The sequence below is a fragment of the Eleutherodactylus coqui genome, chromosome 5 (assembly GCF_035609145.1).
Source record: "Eleutherodactylus coqui strain aEleCoq1 chromosome 5, aEleCoq1.hap1, whole genome shotgun sequence".
Lineage (NCBI taxonomy): Eukaryota > Metazoa > Chordata > Amphibia > Anura > Eleutherodactylidae > Eleutherodactylus > Eleutherodactylus coqui.
Window position 1 is genome coordinate 56,414,439 of NC_089841.1, and position 26,437 is coordinate 56,440,875.

The 26,437-nt window shown below is 47.4% G+C and overlaps 1 protein-coding gene across 1 annotated transcript in view; it reads right to left on the reverse strand.

Annotated features, from left to right (window-relative positions):
* ME2 (malic enzyme 2) overlaps positions 1 to 20,541 on the reverse strand; it is a 38,406-nt gene extending 17,865 nt beyond the window's left edge. The window contains exons 1-5 of the mRNA XM_066602552.1: positions 20,454 to 20,541; positions 8,277 to 8,396; positions 5,438 to 5,571; positions 3,209 to 3,358; positions 2,191 to 2,266 (exon numbers count right to left, since the gene is read on the reverse strand). Coding sequence (XP_066458649.1) covers positions 2,191 to 2,266; positions 3,209 to 3,358; positions 5,438 to 5,571; positions 8,277 to 8,384 — 468 coding nt within the window. The 5' untranslated portion in view covers positions 8,385 to 8,396; positions 20,454 to 20,541. The remainder of the gene's footprint in view (positions 1 to 2,190; positions 2,267 to 3,208; positions 3,359 to 5,437; positions 5,572 to 8,276; positions 8,397 to 20,453) is intronic.
* Positions 20,542 to 26,437: the final 5,896 nt, after the last annotated feature.

Genomic DNA, 26,437 nt, shown 5'->3' on the forward strand with positions numbered 1-26,437 from the left:
ACAGAGGGAGCGCGCTCCCCCTGGTACGTCATCTGGCTCTCACGATGTAATCGCAGAGAGCCCGGCTGGTTGCCATGGTAACAGGATGCCACCTACAGGTGTCCTGTATTTCTATTGCCTATAATCGCTGTAAGAAGCGATAAGGCATTGCAGGAGAGTAGCCCTGCAATGCTTTATCATAGCGATCATCGGTGCTGTGGTGTAAGTCCCCCAGCGGGACACAATTTGTGTAAAAAAAAATAATTTTTATTATATTTATTTATATATTTATATATATACACACACATATACACACACACACGGTATATACAAAATGTAAAAAAGCCTTTATGTGCTTTTTCTCATTCGCATTTAAAAAAAAACAAAACATGCCACATATTTGGCATCGTCGTGTTTGTAACGACGCGTACTATAAGTTGAACATTGTTTTTATCCTGCACGGCAAAAAGCGTAAAAATAAACATGCTAAAAAACGCAAATTTTTATACTTTTGCCTCCCAAAAGACGCAATAAAAAAAAGTGACCAAAAAGCTGTATATACCCCAAAATGTTACCAATAACTACAGCTTGTCTCAAAAAAATATGCCCTCACAGAGCTCCGTCCAATGCAGCGATTCAGAAAAAAGGCCTCCAAAAAAAAAAAAAGAAAAAAACGGTAAAAAGGGTTTTTATTGCAAAAAAAAGTGTAAAGACCTAAAAAAAAAAAAAAAATCTAAGAATTTTGATATCGTAATTGTACCGGTCCGCAGAAAAAATGTATTATGTCATTTATGCTGCATGATTAGCGCTAAAAAAAAAAACTGGCAGGATTGATGCGTTCTCTCCGTTATAAAAAAATAAAAAAGTTTAACAATATAGTCTATGTACCAAACAATGGCACCGATAAAAACTACAGTTCGCCACGCAAAAAACAAGCTCTTATACGGCCGCGTCGACCGAAAAGTACAAAAGTTATGGCTTCTGAAAAATGGAAATGAAAATCCACCAAAAATCGTTGCGTCCATAAGCCCAAAATAGGCCATGTCCTTAAAGGGGTTGTCCCGCGCCGAAACGGGTTTTTTTTTCAATAGCCCCCCCGTTCGGCGCGAGACAAACCCGATGCAGGGGTTTAAAATAAAAAACCGGATAGTGCTTACCTGAATCCCCGCGCTCCGGTGACTTCTTACTTACCTTGCGAAGATGGCCGCCGGGATCTTCACCCTCGGTGGACCGCAGGTCTTCTGTGCGGTCCATTGCCAATTCCAGCCTCCTGATTGGCTGGAATCGGCACACGTGACGGGGCGGAGCTACGAGGAGCCGCTCTCCGGCATGAGCGGCCCCATTCAGAAGAAAGAAGACCGGACTGCGCAAGCGCGTCTAATCGGGCGATTAGACGCTGAAAATTAGACGGCACCATGGAGACGGGGACGCCAGCAACGGAACAGGTAAGTGAATAACTTCTGTATGGCTCATAATTAATGCACAATGTACATTACAAAGTGCATTAATATGGCCATACAGAAGTGTATACCCCAACTTTGTTTCGCGGGACAACCCCTTTAAGGGGTTAAAACAAGTCCTCTGGGGAGACTTTAGCCGCCTGCAGACTAGCGGAAATTGCGCGGCAGGATTTCCCGCTGAATTTCCGTCCTTGGAAGCTGCCATAGGATTGCGTTAGCAAACGCAATCCTATGCAGACGGCCGCGGTTTGTCCAAGCGAACTCCGGCGCGGCAAACAAACCGCAGCATGTTCTATTTCTGTGCGTGGCTTGCAGAGTCCCACACAGAAACGTCACTCACCGGCCGCCGGATCCGCTCTGCGCATGCGCCAGAAAAAGCCGGAGCTGCAGGGCGCGGGTGAGTACGTGCTGCTCTCTGCAGGCGCTTGGGTCGGGTCCTGCGGCGACAGTTCTCGCAGCCTGATCTGACCCGGCCGTCTGCAGGCGGCCTTTGGCTGTGACACAAGTTGACGCGAGTTTGGATGTCTTGTGATCAGGGCAGCTTATGCAAAAGCATCCACTTACATTAGGATGCAAGACTGCAGGGCCATAAAGCGAACTGTCCATACAACAGGCAACGCCACTGTGTAGCTCTAACCTTGCTGACAGCAAGCAGAGGTCTTGTAATTGCTGAGACACACATTTCCTAGTGAACAGCAGGTGATTCTTACAATAAGTGACTACTTCTGATACGCGATTTTGACGCCATTACCTTAACATCAGTCTCTGGCCAGTTATCAATGATGGATCTGATATGTCCTTTATCATGGATAGAAATATACAGACCCCTAGAGAGAAAAAACAACATATAGATGTATTAGGTGACAATCTAAAGGCCACTGCATAGACAGAGTCCCAAATCCTCAGCTTCTCTTTACACTACCATTACCCTGTGTCCACCAGTAGGGGGCACTTACTGCATCCAGTACATAGCTCCCATTGAATTAAAGGGATTATGCCAAGATGTCAATTGGCTGAATTTGGAAGCTGCAGCCAGCGACACATTTTTCCTGCAGGTGACATGCAGTATTACGGGACAGCCATTCCCATGAATAGCCGTCCTACAATACAAGGATGGCAGAAGGTCCGCCAGAACTGGAGCCATTCATAAGGCATGGTCACACGGTGAGATGTAATGCAGATTTCACCACACGGATTATTGCCTCTAAAACCACGGCATAAATCCACAGCGAAGCTACGCATTTCTGCTATGCATACGTGTACCCAAGGATCCACAGGAGGATCTAGCAATTCTCAATGTGCAAACCACAAGCAGAATTCCCAAAGCGGATTCCACACAAAATCTCTGGAATCTGTGCCAAGGAGTGAATTTTTCGTCTCATACAGATTTGAGATCTGCGTACGGAAAAAAAAATAAAAAATCTGCACCATATAGACTATGAATTCCCACTGCTATACCCTACTAGGGCATATAGGAACAGGAGCTGTGCTCTTGTACAACCCCTTTAAACATTAGTATGTAATAAGCTCGTATGCTCCCCCTAGTGGAGGCTGCAGAAAAAACTGTGCAAATTGTGAATGATAGCAGGTTTGAATCTCCGTAAAATAAAAAAGGAACAGCAACATTTACGTGAAAAAAAAACGGTATACAAAAGGCAAAGTCTACTCAGGTCGTCCTGAGAAATAGCTCTATATGGGGAGAATTGCAAAAGTAAGTCAGAAAGGAATTTTTTTTCTCCTAAGTCAAGACTTTACTCGCATTTCCTTACTTTGGTCTCCGAAAGATGTGCCCATATTGTGAGCAGGCCAGTCCAACGGTGGGGGTATATACGATGGGCATCAACCTCTCTATGTCATCCAGTAATATCCTGTAGAAGAGCTTCTCGTTTCTCTCCTGGATGCCCATGATGTAGATGTACCTGGAGAGGAGGAAAGCAGCCACCAGTTGATACAATGTAGAAACCATACTGTAACTCATTAGGGTTTTTTTTGCCTCTGGATCAATACTGGGGGTTAATAGTGTGTCCATCTGGTTCATCCTATGTAACAAAGCCACAGGCAGACTCTATGGGAGACCATTTTTCCTAAAAGGTCAAGTGATCCCCAACCTGTGGCCTACCAGCATTTGCAAAACCAGAACTTCCAGACTGCTGGGAGTTGTAGTTTTGCAGCAACTGGGGAGTCACAAGTTAAACTCTCCTACCAAAAGTAATTGGACTCCTGAGCATAAATTAACAGTAGTATTTATTTCCATATGTTAATACTTTGTCACAATCTCTTTGGACCCCTATCTGAGGGCAGCATAAGATAGTGACTGGCATGTCGATTACAGTGATGCCCGTTGTGTTGATCTGTGCAGTAGTTTTGGAGAAAACTACATTTGATCAGTAGCATCACCTGCACAGAGGAATACTTTAAGTAGTCCTGGATATTCGTGAGCTGCAGACCAGCTTCACCCACCCCATCCTCCAGCCATTGAATGATCGCTGTCTGCCTATGACTCTGCATAGAGAGAGCTGACAATCATTAGCTGAAAGGCGGGGTGGGTGTGGCTAGGCTACGGCTCATGAATATGCAGGACTAGTTATTAGTATTTATAGTACCAGTGTTTCTGGTAGCACAATGTATCACTTACTAATATAATACTAGCGTACCCATCGCTGCGATCCCAGAAAAAAGGAAATTCAAGGAAACTCGTTCTGATAACATTGAATTTACATGGTGTCATTTTTATTGAAACTTCTTCATTTTCATATGGAAAACATTTGAAAGTGTCGTTTTAATTCTATTTATTTATTCGAGTGCTTGTGGATACACAATATTTTTTGTTTTTGCGTCTGGTGCATACAGGAGTAAAGCCGAAGGTTATCCGAGGCATGAGCTGGCCACATACAGTTGTCCATGTGAGAAGCACGGATTCTCCAAATCTAGCCCACACACTTGCAGCGATTGTCCTTGTGCTTTGTTGATGGTCATTGCAAAAGCGAGTCGCACCGGAAACTGTAAATGGTTAATTCAAAAGGCATATCTGTTGGGATAATTGGAATCCGTGGCAACAGTGCGTCTTCTCCCTTGAATTTCCCATTCAGAATTGTAGCTTCGATGACATTGTTTATCTTTTTCACCGAAAGTCTTGTACCGTAGCTAAGTCATGGTGGATTGACGTTTCGGAGAAGAATGACAGGCACGCCAATTTTCACCGTTAAAATGTGTGGTGGCATACCTGGAAAATCGAGTGAATTCAAGAATTCCGTTGGGTAATTGACAGCTTCATCTTGATTCATCACAGTATCGATGGACTTATACGTTGTCGCTTCGCCTGGTGTTCCGTTTTGAATGCTGAAATTGCTGGCATTGACATCGTTGTTGGTAGCTGCTAATATAGCCCGTGCCCTGAGCCATGGATGATTGGTGTAATTCCGCGCAATATTTGGGAAAATCTTTTGAATCAATTCGTCTTGGTTGATGCCATCTTACCAAAGTTTGTTGGCAATGTGATACATTGCGTAGATCTGTCGATTGCCATCTTGCCACTCCCAATATCCAGCAATTGTTTGGCGAAACGTTCGGCGGATGCATCATTTTGTAGTTGAACACGCATATTGGTTTTCAAAGTCAAATTTCTTTACATATTGCCATAGAACTGATGATTTGAGACATGCATTAAGTTCATTAGCGGGTGTTGAACGTGGTATAACTGGCAGAGTTTGGCGAAAATCACCAGACAATAAAATAAGTGCTCCACCGAAGGGCTGTCCATTTCCCACAAATCTTGCAGGGTACGATCAAGCGCTTCCAATGCGCTTTTTTTATGAGCCATTGTGCATTCGTCCCATATGATAAGTTCACATGTTTGGAGAACTTTGCACGCACACACGTACTCAACAACTTCCCAAAGTTTCATGGCAATAGGATGAATGGTGAAGTAATGCATAAAGGACAAACAGACAGACAGACATACATAGGTTTAAATCACCCCCTTTAAATCACCAACTTACTTCTCCAGTGGGTCCTCCATTTTACGGAGGTTCTTGTGAAATCTGGCAGCTTGAATGTCCTGGGTTTCGATTTTGGTAGGCAGGAGGCCTTGTAGGCCGAGGATCTGTCTCTCTTGTAAAGTGAAGGCCATTCCCTGGAAAGCAAAAAGGATTAAGTAGAGTAAGGCCATAGACTACAAGATGGGTTCATAGCCAATCACAGACACAGTGCATCCCCAATGGACACAGAATGAGGAGACATGCATCACAATTTGGGGTAGCGAGTTACGTATTACATAAAAAGTTAGAAGTGATACATCTATATACCTATCTATATCTATATACCCGTGACACCATCATGTGCTCCTAGTGATGGGAGACTAATCAGTTTGCATGTGAGGAGATGCTTTACCTACACAGCAGAGTATGTTTTATTGTGGCCTTTTCAAGTCCTGCAATCTGGGCACTTGTGACCAACACCAATATAGGGGCAGGGGCTGTGGAAGTTAAAGAATCTACATTCTTTTGGTATGGATGTCAATTGCTGGTCAAGCCCAAAGGTCACCGTGGATTTCGTTGGCGAGGCCCCTTGTTGATAGAGTTTCAGCAGCCCCGATAAGGCTAAAGCTGCCATACACGTTGGCTGTAGCTGCCGATTTCGATGGAACCAACTGACCATCTAATGTGTATGGGAGTGCATCTGACTCCCCCAATGGCAGGAGTTGGAGAAAGAAGGGTCGGCTATGTTGTATTTCAACATGTCCGATCCTTTTTAACTCTGAAGGCAGGCCCCAGGAGGCCGGGCGTGGCTTACGCCTCTTCTCCCCATTGTGAACATATACACGCTCCGCTGAGTGTGCATGTGGGGGAGGCAGAAGGAATAGCTGTCAGCCTAAGGCTACATTCACATGGGCCAGCGTGATATGGGGCTGAGAAACTCGGTACGATATCACGCTTGCCAACGTGTAGATTTCTAACCGATACGAGGCATTTTTGATTCACAAAGGCCTGCATTACTTCTCTGAAACTGTGATCCTCAGGCGCGCGTTTTAAGCGCGGAGGTTCGTAAGCGTTTCCCATTGATTTCAATAGGAAACATTGCACTAGTGTGCAGGTCGCGCAGATCTGCGAGTGTCATGTCAGGTCTTTTAAGGTCCCATTGAAAACAATGGGTGAGGCTAAAAGATAGAACATGCTGCAAGGGGAAAAAAGCTAAAAATCATTAGTGTGAATAAAGGCTCGTTCACTTTGGCGCATGCGTACATTACAGCCCATACCCTCAGCCAGCAGAAACCGCGTAAGGCTGCGTATGGCACTGTGCATGCCCAAGAATGATGCGTCACAGACTTGCGCAGTGCGATTTTTAATTATCTGCTTTGTTCAGAAGGGAGATGCATATCGTAATACAATCCGCGCAGAATCTTCCGCGGATTTCCGCGGCGGATTCCGCGCGGATTTGCTTTAAATGGCATTTTTTTTCATGCAGATATCCGCACACATTGCTATCAATGTGATAGCAATGTTGCCAATCTGCGTGGATTCCGCGGCAAATGGAGCATGCCGCGTTTTTTCTCCCGTGCATGAAAAACGCAATTCTTTTAAAATGCCATTCGCGGGTGCAAAAATCAATTTAATGGACCCGCGGATGGCAATGATTCGCTATGGGCAAAATCCGCTGCGGATTCCGCGGCGGAAATCCGTTGCGGAATCCGCAATTCCATTTACCCAGTGGACATGAGGCCTAAAGGTACCTTATCACGATTCAGTCATACATGCTCATTTACATGAAGCAATTAAATAGCAAGTAAAAGACACCTTTACAGGTGCTGATAGGCCCCCGAATAATCGCTCAAATTAGCGTATTTGGGCGCTAGCCAGCCCCTGTACACACGGCCACAGAAAGGGCACGGAGTAAAAAGTCACTCAGCTAATCGCTAGTCATTCTGTCTAAGGGGCCTTTTAGACAAGAGGATTCGCGTTTGAAGACGTGAATGATGTCACCGCCAGCTTGTTCGCTCTCTGTAGCCCGTTTATACAGGCAGACACATTGTTGGCTCGTTGAAACGAGAATTGTTCAGTTGTTCCCATTCACTGAATTAGTGAATAACTGAACGAGCGCTGTTTGAACTAAACGATAAGCGAGTGAGCCAACGATGGTTTGTATGCCGGCATAAGATGAGCGACAAAGGCAAAGCGGACAATTCCCGTTCTTCGTTGGCTCGTGTTCACACTGTAAGATTATCATTCCATTTCACGGGTTTGACAATTCTTTGAATGATGATTTTTCCGTCTAAAAGGGCCGTATCTCATTGAAACGGAAAGACTGCTGCGCGGCTTCTCGCTCAATCTATGAGCAAATGCCTGTGAATGGAGCTAGCGGACCAGAACAATCTCCGGCTGCTCCACCTCCATTCCCTTAAAGGACTATTGCCCCTTTTGGACGGGATGAGCTGTCGGGCAAACGGTGCAGAAACGGAACAATTCTCATTGAGTCGCTGTATGTATTTACACGGGCGACTATCATTCAACTTCCCACGGGAGTGCAGGAATCTGAATGAATTATCCCGAGTAAATGGGCCATATCCCTCCTGCGGGAAACAGTTAGCGCCTGACAGTCATACCGTGTAAAGGTACCTTAGGTAAACAGCAAATCTCTTGCAGCATGATCAGCACTCGCTTCTATTGGCGTGGGATGGCACATATGGCAGTCAATGGTGACTTTGGAAAAACCGTGCCGCTCATTGTTTCCTGGCAGTGACATTTGTTACATTGGCACATGGTCATTGCCACAATTGTATTAAATGATACAGTAGGACACGCCGCCTACATACCAACGCCGCTTCTTTTCGCTACTTCTCACCTTGTTTGTCCTCGGATTAAGCAGCAGAGATTTTCCCTTTTCTTTGGTATGAACAGCGCGACGGGCCAAGGCGCACGTCCTCACCGCAACTCTCAGACTTGACCACATTATGGACACAACCTAAAAGCATCAACACATAAAATGTTATGGGGAAGGAAAGCGAGAAATAGAGCTTTTGTGCAGCGGATAAAACAGACAACAGAGGAATACAATGCCGAGAGGATTACTGAATGGTAGAGATGTAGCATTTCTATGTGACATAGTTTACGAGGAGTCCTATGTAAACCTAGAAATACTGCATAAAATATTACCATATGACAAACCCAGCACTGCTACATCTGATACACTCCATCTGCAGAAGACAATCACGGATATGAATAAATAATTACATCTGGGCCTTCATGTCACAGAACTTTGTCCTCTGTTTATTGCGCCTTTTTGTATTTAGTAAACTTTGTATCAATAGGTGATACTACTCAAGATATGTGCATTGTGAGGTTCTGCAGCAGCAGGATATTAATCATTTTCTGCAGACCTTCATTTCATTGTGTCAGTGCATACAAAAAAAAAAAAGAGTTGCTGCAGCAGCCGAGTGTGTATGGTTTAGTCAATGCCCGAGCTGCTTAGGGGACTTCAGCTTGAAAAGCAAAGGTTGACGTTCTAATAAATTGATTGATATTAATTTTCCCCTTTTCAAAGCTGGAAATGTGTGATAAGATGTAACGCAGCAGCAGGAGTATACTCAAGAAGCAGCTTCTGCAGAACCTCTTTAAAGGGAGACAGATCCAGAAGAAAAGAAAAAACAGCAATGGCCACAGACCTTAGTTAGCGTAACCTCCAACGGCTGACTGTAGTCAGCAGGGGGCGCCACCAGTTGTCAAGTTTCAAGTAGGGTACATATAATAAGTTCCACTGTCTGGTTACACAGCAGCCGGGTTCGGTACTAGAACAACTGTAAGAATCCTGTGCCACACCGAGATGAAGGGTTGGCACACCCTGTCCCTCCCTTAGCATCAGGTCATGCCCGCCTATAATTAAGTGCAATGTAATGCCGCCAAACAGTGCTGATATTGTGCTTGGGACACAATGAAAGGTAGACCCCGTGTGCCTCACTGCCTGCTCGACACAGCAGACCCCAAATCACTACTTAGGGGCCGTTTACACCAAACGATATATTCTTCGAACAAACGAATGACCTCAAAGTTCGATTCTTTGAACAATAATCGTTCCGTCTAAAAGCACCTTTAGGCTGGGTTACCACAGGGAAGAATCGCCAGCAGAACGTCCGTACGGAACAGCCGCGGAATGCCCGCCTCCAGACCCGCACCATTCGCTGCGGGTTTCATCACAGATTCCTATGCGGCATTCACCCCCTCACTGAGAGGGACGAGTTCCACAGCGGAGACAGCGATACAATTGACAGGTCGCGGATTTGAATTCCGCATCGCAACAAAGTTACCGCATGGGTTATTATCCGCAGCTGGTACTGTAAATATAGCGGAATTTCGGACAATTCCGCCCCGTTTGAACGCAGCCTTAGGGATCTGAGCCAGACCGCTCTAGAAACTACAGTCGCATGATCTCATCTGGGAAACCGGCCAACAGGTAAACACCGCCCGAGTGGAGGTCAAAACAGTGATAGTGTAACACACCCCATAGTGTAGCACACCCACTACTGACTAATCACCACTTACCAATGCGGCCACTTACAGTCCGAGGCTAAACACTAGCGGAGAAATCAGGTCAGTGGGGGCAAGGACCCCCGCAGGGCTCCATATACTCCATTCATTTCTATGCAGATGGCCAAGTGACCCTGCAGGTGCAGGGCTGGGGAGGAGGGTCCTTATCTGACATTTAAAGGGGTTGTCCCGCGGCAGCAAGTGGGGTCTATACACTTCTGTATGGCCATAATAATGCACTTTGTAATGTACATTGTGCATTAATTATGAGCCATACAGAAGTTATAAAAAGTTTTTCACTTACCTGCTCCGTTGCTAGCGTCCTCGTCTCCATGGTTGCCGTCTAATTTTCGCCGTCTAATGGCCAAATTAGACGCGCTTGCGCAGTCCGGGTCTTCTTATCTTCTCAATGGGGCTCCGTGTAGCTCCGCCCCGTCACGTGCCGATTCCAGCCAATCAGGAGGCTGGAATCGGCAATGGACGGCACAGAAGAGCTGCGGTCCACGGAGGGAGAAGATCCCGGCGGCCATCTTCAACCGGTAAGTAAGAAGTCACCGGAGCGCGGGGATTCAGGTAAGCGCTGTGCGTTTTTTTTTTTTTTAAGTCCCTGCATCGGGGTTGTCTCGCGCCGAACGGGGGGGGGGGGGGCTGGGGGGGTTGAAAAAAAAAAACCCGTTTCGGCGCGGGACAACCCCTTTAAGACCTGGCCTTTTTTTCCCCCCCTTCATTTTTGGTTTCCCTCCTCACTTTCAAAAAAAAAAATCATAACTTTTACTGTTCTGCCAACGTAGCGGTCCGAGGGCTTATTTTTTTGAGGGATGAGTTGTAGTTCTCAATGTTACTATTTATTGTTCCATATCCGTACTATTATTATAAATGTAACTGTCTGTCTGCTTGTTCCCTTTCCTCGGCTATACGGCTGAAGTGATTTTAAGTAAATTTGGCAGGAAGATGGCTGGCATCTGGAGGAAGGACTAAGGCCGCCTGCAGACAGCCGGGTCGGATCACCTGTGAGAATTCTCGCAGTGGCATCCAACCAGCGCCCTTGCAGGACCAGTGCGGCTCTCACCTGCTGCCGCGGCTCTCTGATGCGTCGGCTGCCGCCCAGCCGGCACATGCGCACAGCAGAGCCGGGGCGCCGGGAGTGACATTTCTGTGTGGGGCTCTGTGAGACCGGCACAGAAATAGAACATGCCACGATTTGTTTTCCGCGTGCGATTTCACGTGGGCAAATCCCGGCCGTCTGCATAGGATTGCGTTTTGTAGTGCAATCCTATGTAGGCAGACACGGTTGGAAATTCCGCAGGATATCCTGCCGCGGAAATTCCGCCAGTTTGCAGGGGGCCATAGGCTATGTTTTATCCCGAACATTTATAGAGTTCTTTAGGGATTTTTTTGGTGATGTACAGGTGCAACTCCACTCCACCGCCACGAGAGGAAGAGGGTGCACATCATAAGCCATAAATACACAAACGGGCAGACATAGTTGTCGCATGTACGCAATTATTAACATAGCAGGGGTACAGGCGTCGCCCGGATTAAAACTTGAATAGAAGACACATTAACATGGATTGAGATTTTAAAGAAAATCTCTGTTGCCCATAGCAACCAATCACAGCACAATTTTTTTTTTAACCTCAGCAGGGTACTTGAATTGCGATCAGATGATCGCTTATACCATATACAGCAATACTTCAGTATTGCAGTAAATAGTATTTCTGTCGGCATTCTATTAATACATGCCACAGACCCGTCTTAATTAACAAAATTGCATGGCAGCACTGGGGGCCTTTAAACAGCCAAAAAGCACCTCATGATCTTATTGCGGTGGGAAGGGGGAGGTGTTCAAATGCTACATGATCTTGCCATTAATATCAGCCAGTGGCTGCCATAAGTGGGTGGTGTTTCAGCTGTATTAGGTTACTACAGACTTAGGGGGATGGACTGCGCCCCAGGACGCAGCCAAATCTGCAGATTTTACGCCATTTTTAATTCTCAGGTAGTCCGCCAATTTCAAGCGGAATTTACCATGGGTTGCGGTGTGTCATGTGGTCTATTCCGTCCCGTGTGAAAGATCCCTTATAGAAATGTAGTATTTAAGCGGCCTGCACTCAGCTGTGTCCAGCAGTCCTGAAGAGATGAATGGAGGGGTCATGGCACGCATTCTTGGACCCCCACCAATCAGACACTCATCCCTGTGGATAGGGAAGATGTTTAAAACTTGGCACAACTCCTCTAAATCAATCAGAATACAATAAAATATGTCTGCAGTTAGATGACAAACACAAACTGCTGCCAAAACACATCCGCAGTACTAGAATAACCCGAGGAGGAGCCGCGACGGCCTCTTGTACCACGACAAGCTGTATGGCTCTGGATGGGATGGTGTCACGCCGGCTCAGAAGCAGGCAGGATCTAGCATCGTCACTTAACCTTTCAAGGGTGACAGGGAACAGAAACCAGCGGAGTCAGGACAGAGCAGAGAATTATCAGCAGATGTGTCAGCGAGGTTCTGCGGAGCGGTCAGGCCTTTACTAGTCCACAAGTCACATGGAGCAGTTTCCCGATCAATGAAACCTCACTAATGCAGTGTATTCCAGAAAGCTCTTATAGTCAGCAGCCAGGGTACAGCTACAGAAAAAAACGGAGGTTGTGGAGTTCTACAGAGCCGGGGCAAACGCAAAAAAAGCATCAGTCATCTGCACAATGTCGCATCCTTAAGCCCTTAATAATAATAAACTTTATTTCTATAGCGCCAACATATTCTGCAGCGCTTACAAGACAGGGGAGAACAGATACAAAAAACAAAAGATACAAAAACCACAGTTACATGTAGTAAATCAGTTGATTGAAACAGTAAGGTCTTCTGTCTACTTGCACGCACAGTGCTGAATCCCGCAGTGAAATCCGTGCGTGCCCACGGTCATGGAGAGGGAAAATACATTATACTTACCTTTCCGGATGCTGCGGATCTTCTTTTTTCCAGCCAGCGGATGTGCTTGGCACACCGGCAGCCTACCACGCGCATGCACCGTGCACACCATTTTTTTTTCTCTTTTAAATCTTCTGCTCTCTGCGGCACAGCACAAAAACAGCTGCGGCTGTGCAGCGGATATGGACGGCTTCCATAGAAGCCGCCCATGTGGCAGATCCACAGGAAAGTGGATCATGCGGCGACCCGCATGCTGGGAAGAAATCTCATATGCATGCTTTTAGCTGCCCTACGGATGCTAATGCATCCCTGTGGGCAACAAGACGCCTGGATTTCCCGTGCGGGGGCCATGCGCGGACTTTATAAATAAAATCTGCACGTGGACATTGGGCCTGAGGATGAGGGTCCTGCACCAACGAGCTTACATACCACAAGTAATGGGGTGATACAGAAGGTAAAGGGCAGGAGATGTGCAAAGTATGGTGAGGTGGAGAGTGAGGGATGCTATACACAGACAATGGTCAGACGTTCAACCGTATAGTGGCTGAAACGGTATGACTGCAGGGGCAGTTCATGGCAGTGCAGGGATTGCAGTCAGTAGGTCAGGGAGCATGTTATCAGGAGGAGTACAAAGGGTTTTAGTTTAGGGGATATGGTATGCCTCCCTGAAGATGTACGTTTTTAGAGCACGCCTGAAGTTTAGCGAGTCAGTGATTGCCCGGATAGTTTGGGGTAGTGCGTTCCAGAGGACTGGTGCTGCTCTGGAGAAGCCTTGAAGGCGGGAATGAGAGGTTCGAATTAAAGGGGCACTTACTCTGATTTCGTTAGCAGAGCGGAGTGTGCGGGCTGGGTGATGGATTGAGATGAGGGAGGTAATGTAGGGTGGGGCGGTGCTGTGGAGGGCTTTATGGATGAAGGTAGTGAGCTTCAATTGAATTCTGTATTTGACGGGCAGCCAGTGCAGTGACCGGCACAGGGCAGAGGCGTCCGAGTAACGGCTGGACAGAAAGATGAGCCTGGCTGCTGCATTCAGGATGGAGGAGAGGGTAGAGTCTGGTGCAGGGGAGGCTGATCAGCAACGAGTTGCAGTAATCGAGCCGGGAGTGGATGAGGGCAACAGTAAGCTTTTTTATCGTGTCCACAGTGAGAAAAGAGCGGATTCTTGCGATGTTCTTGAGGTGCAGCTGACATGTTCGAGCGAGAGATTGGATGTAGGGGGTAAAAGAGATCGGGGTTGAATATGACCCCAAGACAGCGGGCATGCTGAGAGTTATGCTGGCGCCACACACCGAGATGGAGATGTCGGTTTGGCATAAGTGATGCAACAATTTTGCATCCGCTCTAAGGGTTTTTTTTTTGTTTTTTGCCATGCAGGATAAATAGTGTTCAATTTATTGTACAGATCGTTACAGATATGATACTAAAGAGGTATATTTTTTCTTTTTATGCAAACAAGGTGTTTTTTTGTTATTTTTTTTTTTTACATTTTTTAAAAGTTTTACACTATTTTTATTTTTTTAGTCCCCTTAGGGGGCCTGCACCATGAAACCTTTGCTCACTATGAAAATGCTTTGAAATACAGAAGTACTTCAATGCATTAATTGCTCATAATAGCAATCACAAGCCCAGACTCCAGTGTCTCGCATCTGGTTGCCATGGCAGCATCAAACCAAAGTTTTCATCGCAGGGCAAAATTACGAAACGGAGACTCTCATACTTCGGCCACATAATGCGAGCGAATTCAGTAAAAACATGAATAATGCTTGGAGTGGTCAGCGGCAACAGACGTCCTGCCAAAAAACCCGCTGGCTGACACTATCAAAGCAAATGCCAACGTACAAATGATCGAACTAAAAGAAGCCACACCTGAACCGAACCGCGTGGACAGGGACGATCCATAAAGTGTCCAAGAGTTGGCCCCGACTGAACGATAGATAGCTATGCATCAGAACTAGCATAGCTCCACACACTGTGCAGTGGCCATGAATGGTACTGCAAGTTCAGCCCTATTCAAGTTAATGAGACTGGGCTGAGCAGTATAAGGGCTCATTCACACGGGCATATGTTGCGTATTTCTCAGACAGAATTGCATAAGCCAACGTGAATGGGCCCTTAGACAAAAATATCTTAAGATGTGCCAAATTTATGATAGACCGTAAGCCATTGTGATAAATCTGGCACATCTAGTCTAATTCAAAGTAGAAGTGAGCGGGATCTGGCGACCGGAATCTACTATAAGTCTGCGATTAGGGATTTCAAATTTGGCACCATACTGCCCATACCACATGACCGCAAGCAACCAATCACTGCCTCTGTAGAGATAAGTAGTCTATAACGAGGTCATCAACTCGAAGGTCATTGACTGGCTGTTGCGGTCATGTGACGTGACCCCGGACTACGATACGAAGAACGATATTGAATGGTGCAAGAAGTAATTGAAGGTAAGGAATATATGCCCAGGAAACATCTAGAGCAATGAGGTATGCAGATAACTAGCTATAGACTGTAAGCTCTTGTGGGCAGGATCCAATCCAAAGTCATAGGTCCTGTTCACACAGGGCAGATTTCATGCAGATTTTCAAAGCAGTTGCTGCATTGTTGTGGATTTACTGCGTATTTTAGCCAATCAGAGGCCGCAGCGTCACGTTTCCAAACACCTGGCATCGTGGCAGCCAAGATATGGGCGCTAATACCAGGGGCACAGACAGTGACGCTGCAGCCTCTGATTGGCTAATGAGGACATCTGTAGCAGAGTTTCACGCTGCAGATTTCGCCTCCCAGCAGATGACACGGGTAATTCCTCATCGGCGGTGACAGGCTGACCTGGATACAAACGTCTCCCAGAACATCATCCCAACACCTGCAAGCAGCTAACACTGCAGAGGCGCCCTTATATACACAGATGTAGCAGAGCTGACTGTGTTACGAGACCGTTTCCTTCCAAGAAGTAAAAGCGTAGAAAAGCAGGAATGTTATTTAGGCGGTAACTGCACAACTACCAATTCATTTTTTTCTCAGACAACATTCACCGTGCGGGGTAAATAATGCATTACTTTGATAGATCGGACTTTTATGGACGCAGCGATACAGAATATGTATTTTTGCTTTATTTTTTATTGCAAATATGACAAATGGTTTTTTGTTTTTTTTAACTTATTACTTTTTTTTTTTTTTATAATTAGTAAAGCGTTATTTTCACACTTTCTTTTAGTCCCCATCGGGGACCACAACCAGTGATGCTTTGATCGCTCCTGCAGTATGACGTAATGCCATAGCATTACATCATACTGCACTCTGACAGGCAGTCTATCAAGCCACCCCAAGGGGACGACTTGATGGGCAGGCTGACAAGACAGCCTTGGGGCCTTTCAGAAGGCCCCCAGCTGCCATGACACCTGCACGGCTTCCCAGATCTCACCGGGGGGGGGGGGGGGGGGGGGGGGGGGGGGGGGGTGTTAAATGCCGCTGTCAGAATTGGGCCTATGGCAAAAATGAAGGCTGAGCTCTGATGTCCTTGCAGATACGAGACGTTTTTTGCGTTAACCTACCATCACTTCAGGGAAGTAGCAATCCCCCGCTGCGGCTTTTAGTCACGACGCAGGATCGGCACGTGTGTCTCATTGTTTTTAATGGGTAACCTCACATCGCTTGTACATCGTACGCTGTGCGATGCTGCGGCGACCTCGTTGAGAACAATGGGCGATGTGTTCTGAGGGAACGGCCAAAGATAGGACGTGCCGCAATTTTTTTCCCATGCTGCAATGCGGGAAAAAGTCGCTTATGTATATGACCCCATTCAGAAGAATGGGGTACATAATTGTGCTTCTCGCAACACACGAATTTCACATGATTTTCTTGGCACACGCGGATTTCTACAGTAGATGCACTATGAATCATCATCGTTTTTCCCCCGCATGGATGTACTGCGGATCATATGCGCAAAAAAAAACCCGCAACCCCACCTCCTTGATTTTAAGCTTCAAATCCGCAGTGAATTTGCAATATTTGCGGATGCACTGCGGATCGTCAGCTCCCACAGAGATGAATGGAGCACATCCGCACGTGATCCGCGGTAAAATGGAGCCTGCTGCGGTTTATTATCCGTGCGTGGCATCCGCAAATCAAATAAAGACAAATCCGCAGCTGTTCAATGAAGTGCGAACGCTCAATGTTTCCCTACGGGCGGCTTGATTCTCGGATCTCACGTGTGGATTCCACAAATCAAATCCGCCCGCGGACATTGGGCCTAAGTGTTCAATGGTGGAGGTTTTCTAACGGTTCTAAGGCCGTCTGTACCCCACAGGAATAACGTATAATGTAATGGACGGCTGTGGTGTGGAGGACAGCAGATGAGCGATAAGATGGAGGACGGCGAGGGAGCGTCGTCACGGTGGTTCACTACGGTGTGAGGTTACATCACAGGTGTCGAAAACAGCAGCTACAAACCCCCGAACTGAACCAGGCGCTGCCATTACTGAAACTGACTAGTTGCCGGTCTGACAAGGGTTCAGTTCGTTTTCATCACATTTGGGGTAAAGAATAACGGAGTTTATATTCTGTACGCCAAATATAACGTGAAAGGACTGAAAATCCTGTCAGGAGGACCCAAAAATGTGGGGCCTGTGTCACTAAGGACAGTGCGTCGGGAGGGGTAACATGTCTCCTCAGGGAGAGCACCAAGAAGGTGAAGAGACTTATAAGGCCATCCAACTGGTTCTGTTCATTCCCGTTCTGGAGTTTTGTCACGGTGCCGTTTCTGGTCTCTGGGATGGAACCCCCAGACGGAATCCCCGTCAGTCAGATGTAAGTAGAGCGCGGCGGGGATCGGGCAAAGCGAATATGATTTTTTTTAGATTTTCACAGAAGACTAAGTAGTTTTCAAAAATGTTTTTTTTTTCCCCCCACTCGTTCACACACAGATTTTAGTGAGAATCCACACCAAAATCCACATGGTTTGGCACGGATTTTAACACCGGTTCTGGCCCCGATCCACAGAGGTTTTAACCCTTCCAATTAAAGGGGTGACGTCTGCTGCCGATCTGCGTGAATATTTGTACAAACAGAGCGGATGTTGATGCAGAACTTTGTAGTTTTTCAACTGCAGAAAACCAGCGCCAATTCCAGTGCGTGTGACAACAAACAATTGGGGGGTATAATTATGTACATCAGATTTCTATAGTACAAAAAATTTAAAAAAAATTGGCGAATTCACTAAAATTGCATCTTTTTGGAGTTTTACACCACTCCACAGCTTTGTTGTTTTTGAGAAGTGGGCGTGGCCAAGACGTAGGTGGGGGGGCTGCATGTGGCCATCAGATTTACTAGTCACTGCAGAGGTTGCTTTTCCCCAGCAGTGATGTCACTCTGAATGGGGCGCTGGTTGAGCGCCATTCACTTTCAATTGGAATGCCGAGTGCCCGAGCGGCACCCCCACTTGTATATTTGTCTCATTGAAGTGAATGCACAGAGTCCGGGGTACACTCACAGTTCCGAAAATATAATTGCTGTTGAGCTGGGACCTTGGAATGACCCATAATCCCCATTAATTTTCATCTCAATGGAGGGAAATCATAGTCAGCAAGTCTGGAGGATGTGTACTGGAGGGGCAGGAAGACCACGGGATCCCCTGTAAATGGCTAATATTCTTACTACTACAACAAAGGGCTTCCTTGTTGGTCCACGGAACAAATGATTAAAGGCCCCTCTGGGGCAGATGTGAAGGGCAGCCGTGTGACTATTGGGGAGCTCAGCTTGGCAGGAAATACACGTCACCATCTGCATAAATCCACTCAACTTCTCCCAGACCAGAAAGGTAGCATATTGATGGGCAATGACGACTCAGGTAGGCTTAGATACATCACATCAGCAGTCCGTATCTCTCACACACGCAAGGGTTAGACACACACACCCCCCCAATCGGTATCACACACGCAAGGGTTAGACCCCCCCCCCCAATCGGTATCACACACGCAAGGGTTAGACCCCCCCCCCCCCCCAATCGGTATCACACACGCAAGGGTTAGACCCCCCCCCCCCCAATCGGTATCACACACGCAAGGGTTAGACCCCCCCCCCCCCAATCGGCATCACACACGCAAGGGTTAGACCCCCCCCCCCCCCCAATCGGTATCACACACGCAAGGGTTAGACACCCCCCCCCCCCCAATCGGTATCGCACACGCAAGGGTTAGACCCCCCCCCCCCCCAATCGGTATCGCACACGCAAGGGTTAGACCCCCCCCCAATCGGTATCGCACACGCAAGGGTTAGACACCCCCCCCCAATCGGTATCGCACACGCAAGGATTAGACACCCCCCCCCAATCGGTATCGCACACGCAAGGATTAGACACCCCCCCCCCAATCGGTATCGCACACGCAAGGGTTAGACACCCCCCCCCCAATCGGTATCGCACACGCAAGGGTTAGACACCCCCCCCCCAATCGGTATCGCACACGCAAGGGTTAGACACCCCCCCAATCGGTATCGCACACGCAAGGGTTAGACACCCCCCCAATCGGTATCGCACACGCAAGGGTTAGACACCCCCCCAATCGGTATCGCACACGCAAGGGTTAGACACCCCCCCCCCCCAATCGGTATCGCACACGCAAGGGTTAGACACCCCCCCCCAATCGGTATCGCACACGCAAGGGTTAGACACCCCCCCCCCCCAATCGGTATCGCACACGCAAGGGTTAGACACCCCCCCCCCCCAATCGGTATCGCACACGCAAGGGTTAGACACCCCCCCCCCCCCAATCGGTATCGCACACGCAAGGGTTAGACACCCCCCCCCCAATCGGTATCGCACACGCAAGGGTTAGACACCCCCCCCCCCCCCAATCAGTATCGCACACGCAAGGGTTAGACACCCCCCCCCCCCCAATCGGTATCGCACACGCAAGGGTTAGACACCCCCCCCCCCCCAAGCGGTATCGCACACGCAAGGGTTAGACACCCCCCCCCCCCAAGCGGTATCGCACACGCAAGGGTTAGACACCCCCCCCCCCCCCCCCCAATCGGTATCGCACACGCAAGGGTTAGATACACCCCCCTCCCCAAAATCGGTATCGCACATGCAAGGGTTAGATACACCCCCCCATCAGTATCACACATGCAAGGGTTAGATACACCCCCCCATCAGTATCACACATGCAAGGGTTAGATACACCCCCCCATCAGTATCACACATGCAAGGGTTAGATACACCCCCCCATCAGTATCACACATGCAAGGGTTAGATACACCCCCCATCAGTATCCCACATGCAAGGGTTAGACACCCCCCCAATCGGTATCGCACATGCAAGGGTTAGACACCCCCCCAATCGGTATCGCACACGCAAGGGTTAGATACACCCCCCCCATCAGTATCCCACATGCAAGGGTTTGATATATCCTATCGGCATCACACATGGCAGCCAGTACAGTACATGATGCACACAGGCTCTTCAGCATGAAGCCGCTAGTATAGCTCCCTCTTCCTCTGCACCATGCTGAGACCCATAACGGAGCAGGTAAGTGCACGCCTGTAGGTGGGCAGAGCATGCCGGCAGCCTCTTACCTGCAGCAGTCCGGGGTGCAGTGAGGACAGCAAGCACTCCGGTCAGCACCGGCTGCCACACACAGGATGGAGCAACAGGAAGGCGAAGGGGGCGGGGCCTGGACCTCGCCGCTCACGGGGACCAATCGGAAGCCTGCAGTTCCGCCCTGCGCCGCTGTGATCCTGGCGCTGTGGAGGCCCTGGTTACATTGTCACTCACACATTGCCGACCGTTCGGTGTGGTCTCCTCCGGGGTCTGCCGGAGTGTTGGGGGCTCAGCGAGCTTCCTGCGGCCCAAGAAAGCTGTTATTGCTGGCAATGTGCCTCACCTCCGTCACTGCAGATGAATGGGGGATAAACGTCCAGCTGCGCCCCCTAGGGGCTTGTTCACACGTGGCTTAACCCCTCAGTGGCACAGCCTATTGTGGACCACAGGACAGCACGAGTTATTGGGCATTTTTATCTGCATTATTCAGAAACATGCAATTCCTATTAAAGGTCTCTTTCACACGAGTGTTGGCGATTTTCGGTCGGCTCTGCTAAACTGCCTCCCCCTTTCCACACCCTTGCCGACTCTTGGCAAGTGGAGGTGGTGGGACGGGGCGGAGCCTAGTGTACTAAGCTTCCACCCACTCTCCACCCCTTGTCCGCTGTCAGCAAAGGGAGGGGGCGAGCGCTTAGCACACTAGCCCCACCCCTGTCCCCTCCCATTGCAGACAGCTGGCAAGGGGTGGGGAGGAGGAGAGAAGGAGGAGGGAGTTTAGCAGTCATGCTGCTAAATGCCCTCCCATCTCTGGCAGCTCCCATAGGAGTCTATGGGAGCCGCCGCTGTATTCTGGCTAGAAGATAGTTCCTGAACTATCTCTTCTGGGCGGCATAAAAATGCCCGACTGGAATGCGCACTGTATGTGCTATCTTGGCCAGCTGGGTGCTTTTACGCCGCGAGAATGTGCCCATGTGAACTGGTGGGCAGTTTATATCATCCGGCCGTGAAAGTGCAGCTGATATACGCTCATGTGAATATAGCCAAAGTCTGCTGAAAAAAATGCAATAAATTCTGCAGATAAATACACAACAAAATCCACACTAATTGACAAAATCTGCATCTGCGCTGCGTCCTGTCGAACATTCCGCCCCATGTAAAAAGTCAATTACTATTTATGTCCCTGTAGGGGACTTGAACCTGTGATGATATAATCACTTTGATAATACACTGCACTACTTTCATACTGCAATGTAATGTCACTTCTCAATGCAATCACGCCATTAGCAGACCCAGACGCCATAGACTGGCATGTCTGCCTGTCACAATTACATAGTGGAGGGCCGATGCCATCACAGAGGGAGCACCCTTGAGTGCTTAATAGTTTTGAAATCGTGGCATGCACTTCAACGGGACTGCTGGAGATGACTTGAACTTGGCTGTCTTTGGCGATCCCAATGAAGTGAATGCGGGTGGAGGCATGGCCAACACTGCCAAAACTTCAGGACGCGCCAGAGGTGACATATCAGGATTGGTTGAGGCCCCCGCGATCGGACAGCCACGATCGGCAAGTTATTCCCTATCCTGTGGGGAAACCCCTTTAACCACTTAAAGGGGTTGTCCCGCGGCAGCAAGTGGGTCTATACACTTCTGTATGGCCATATTAATGCACTTTGTAATATACATTGTGCATTAATTATGAGCCATACAGAAGTTATAAGAAGTTTTTCACTTACCTGCTCCGTTGCTAGCGTCCTCGTTCCCATGGAGCCGACTAATTTTCGGCGTCTAATGGCCAAATTAGCCGCGCTTGCGCAGTCCGGGTCTTCTTCTTTTCTCAATGGGGCCGCTCGTGCAGGATGCCGGCTCCGTGTAGCTCCGCCCCGTCACGTGCCGATTCCAGCCAATCAGGAGGCTGGAATCGGCAATGGACCGCACAGAAGCCCTGCGGTCCACCGAGGGAGAAGATCCCGGCGGCCATCTTCACCGGGTAAGTAAGAAGTCACCGTGTCAGGGTAAAATTCTAAGTACAGCACCAATCAGGCCCCCCAACTTGCCCCGCTGCCGGCGGTAAGAAGAGACACCACACACAGAGGTCTGGTATAATTCCTCACACGGGACATGGCTCTCCTTTATTACAGATTACATGAGATTCTATACCCTTTGTCTCATCACCAGCAAGGGGTGATGGGCTCATAACCATATATGGGAAGTCCGGATTTCCGGCCTGAGACACTGAAAATCATATAACAGTCATTATCTTGATACTGGCGCCTCCGGGAAAACAGCCAAGTACACGCGGCCTTCGTGTCTGGTTCGGTATCATCTCTGAATTTCTAGAAACATCTCTCTCAGCCTTGCAAAGCCTTGGAATATCTGATGTTAAGGCGACAGATTAAGTTTTTTCTTATTTGGAATTGAATAGAACTTGCATATAGGTATAAAGCATAAAAATCATATGGCAATATATACATATACCCTCACAAACCCCCCTAAAAAACTTAATATGGAGATCAAGTACCAGGCCTTGCACTCTTCCTCGGTCGCCTCTCCCTTGCGTCAGGGTTTCTCCACTGCCCGTAAGTCCCTACTCCTAGAAGGGGGGATCCCTACCTCACCTCAGAAGGAGGCCATGGATTCCCTGGGCTTCTTTCCGGGCATCCATACCCTCTATCTGTACAAGTTAACACCCCGCAGGGTGTGCTCTCGCCGGAACCTAAGGTCTTCTGCACTTTCCCTAGGCAAATGGGAATTCCACTGACAGTCCATCTTAGGAGACCGGGGCGGCGCAGCACTAGTCCATTTCTCCATTCTTCTGGTAACGTACGTGGTTGGCATTATCGGAACTGGCTCTTCATCTTTTTTCAAACAAGGGAAATTTTGGTCACATTGTCCAGTCCCTTACTCATACTCTTTTTGATCAAAGGGATAATACACATACAGGAAATTACATACCCCACCTCTTTCTGCTAAAATCATATCCAGGGCCACTCTATTTTGGAACGCCATGGATGCAGTGGGCCCTAGCTGGTCAGCTAACCCTTGTAAAGCATCCCTGGTGTAGTTTACAAACCTCTGCTGATTGGAATAGATATAATTCATCCAATCTACATTATTATTAACAGTGACAATAGCAAATAAGGACTCAAAACCTGCTTTAACCTGATCTCTAGAATTAAATTAATCTCGCACCCCCCTTGGCACTCCTATTCCATCTATGTATACATGTGGATCAAAGTTACCACCTGGAGCGTCAGCTTCTCTCTTAGCACGATGCAGTGTTGGATTCTCCCCCTCAGTGTAGTCTTCATGCACATTTGATTGTATTAATTTGTTCTGAAACAGGGGGCTAGTGTACAGTAGTCAAAGGTGTGTGTTAGAGGAATTGTACCACATTATAGCATGTAAAGGATATGCAGGATCATGAGTTTTTGCAGTGCGAAGTGTGGATCCAAGTGGGCTTTCCTTCGAGCTTGACTGCAGTTGGGGTGGTGAACAACATCTGGTAAGGACATTTAAACAGGGTTTCTCTCTCAAACTTTTTCACATAGACCCTGTCACCTGGTTTCAGATTGTGACACTCATCTGTAGGACCTGGGAGAAAAGCAGAGACTGCAGAATGGATTACTAACAATTCCTTGGAGGGACCTGTGACAACATTAACAAGAAAATCATTCCCCAAATTCAGCTACTGTGGCATGTATCCTCCTAAAAGAAAAAGAAAAACTAATGAAAGACACTCAATTCAAGATTTGCCCATTTCCTTCATTGCCTTTTGTATCTACTTTCCCACTACTCCGCGGATGGTAGGGTGTGTGAAAAGCCTGGAATATACCCAAAGCAGACATGATGTGTTGCATTATTTCACCTGTGAAGTGTGTACCTTTGTCTGACTCAATCACTTCCGGTGCCCCATATCTGCGGATTACCTCATTCATGAGCTTCTGTGCGGTTACCTGCTTATTTACTTTGGTAACAGGGTAGGTCTCCAACCTGAAAAACATCAACAACAACAAGCACGTATTCATGCTTCCCAACAAGTGGGAGCTGAGTGTAGCCAATTTGCAATCCCTGAAATGGGTAGAGTGGCCTAGGCAAGTGTTATGTGGCAAATTTTACTTCTGCCCTGTTGCTTTACGGCAAAGATCATGCAAAATTGGACAAATGATGCAGCAGCTACAGAAAACCCAGGAGCCACCCGTCCTTGTTCAAGTGTTGATATCATTGCTGCTTTGAGAGGTGCGTCTTTTAGTGCATCAGCTGGGCCATCATGGGGCACAGGGACCGTGGTAAGCAAGTGCTGTTGACTGTTCGCCATACGCCGTCCCTTGTTAGTCCATTTGTCTTTTTCTTCCTTGCTGGCTTGTAACTGTAAAGTCATTAGCATATCAAAGTCCAAGTTTTTATCAAAGTCCAAATTTTTATCAAAGTCCAAATTTTTATCAAAGTCCAAGTTTTTGTCAAAGTCCAAGTTTTTGTCAAATTCTTCTTTTCTTCTTTCTTCCACGGCTTGAGGGCCGCTGCCTTTGCTGTGTGGTCTGTGATGGCGTTGCCTCTTGTTTCTTTGGTGTAGGAATTGGTGTGAGCTTTCCACCTTGTCAGGTAGAAGTAGGGTCTCCATGAGACTGCACCGCTGCACCATTCTTAATTGGCTGTCCTGCTGAGGTAAAAAACTGTCTGGCCTTCCATGTTGGGCCGTAATCATGAGCTATGCCAAATGCATACCGGGAGTCAGTGTAAATGTTTGCCGTCTTACCTGTGGCCACTCTACACGCCTCAGCGAGGGCTTTTAGTTCCGCTTCTTGTACTGCGACATGCGGAGGCATTCTGCTTTTAGGACATCTTGTTGTGTAACCATTGCATATCCAGTGTGGAGTCGTCAATCACCCTGGTACCATCTATAAAAAACAACTCAAAATATACATTATTAACAAGGGCTTTCAGTAACTTTTTAAAACTTACATTTTCTTGTTGCATCAATGCTAGACAATCATGCTGGTATTCTATTTCAAAAAGATCAGAATCTTGTTGCAAAAAATTTAAAAAATTTAAAAATGGCTTGCAAAAAAACTTAAAAATGGCTGACTTGCAATACCTAGATCACCTATGCCTTCTCCTCCCCCCTTTAAACCAGGGTACTCAATTGGAACAATAGTAGCCGGGTTTAAGTTAGTACAACATTGTAAAAAGATTTGATGGATGCAGATAAGGCCTGTAAGATGTTAGCACCAATAACAGACATGAGTTACATCGGGGCAGAATAATCTACAAAACATCTATTAATATTGGAAATGTGAGATCCCTTTAAGTAAATTCATTATTAGTCTGTTCCTGCCTGCAATGTCTTATCAAATCTGAGACAGGAGAAAAAACAAAACAAAAACTTTTACTAGCTGCTCAAGCTCCTCACCCCTCCCTTGTCGAGAAGAGGGATGAAACATTACGTACTATTACATCATCTAGCTCCACCCCTTCGATATTGGCTCCGTGCGTCTTTCTTCTCAGCTCATTTCAGCGTAACAGTCTACACGTCCACATCTCAACCAAGCAAAGTCCCATGCATGGGGAGGACCTCCATCCCCAGTCAATATCCGCATCACACATTCCACACAGCCCGAACACGGGTCACTAACTCTCATCCATCCATGCTCTCAAGTCTGCTCCGTCACCCCCTATTGAAGGTGTACCAGTCCATGCAGATGCACAGACAAAAAAAGTTTGACAAACATACATACATCAGTTGAAAAACATCGAGGTGAGTGCTATGATCTTATAAAGTACATGATTCTATTGAGATGAGATTGTGAATGAGCGCTATCTTTGACAAATTATGTGAAAAAAGTTTGCTGAGTGACTGAGACATTCTATCTTTCTTATCTACTGAAGCTATTATATGCTGTATTAAACGCTGAAGTGTTTTAGTTTCTGTGACCCTGAATTTGGAGTGAAGTCTGAAAGCCCCCACCTTTTTAAAACATGTCTTATCTCTCTACGAATATGAAACACAGACTGAATTGTTTTA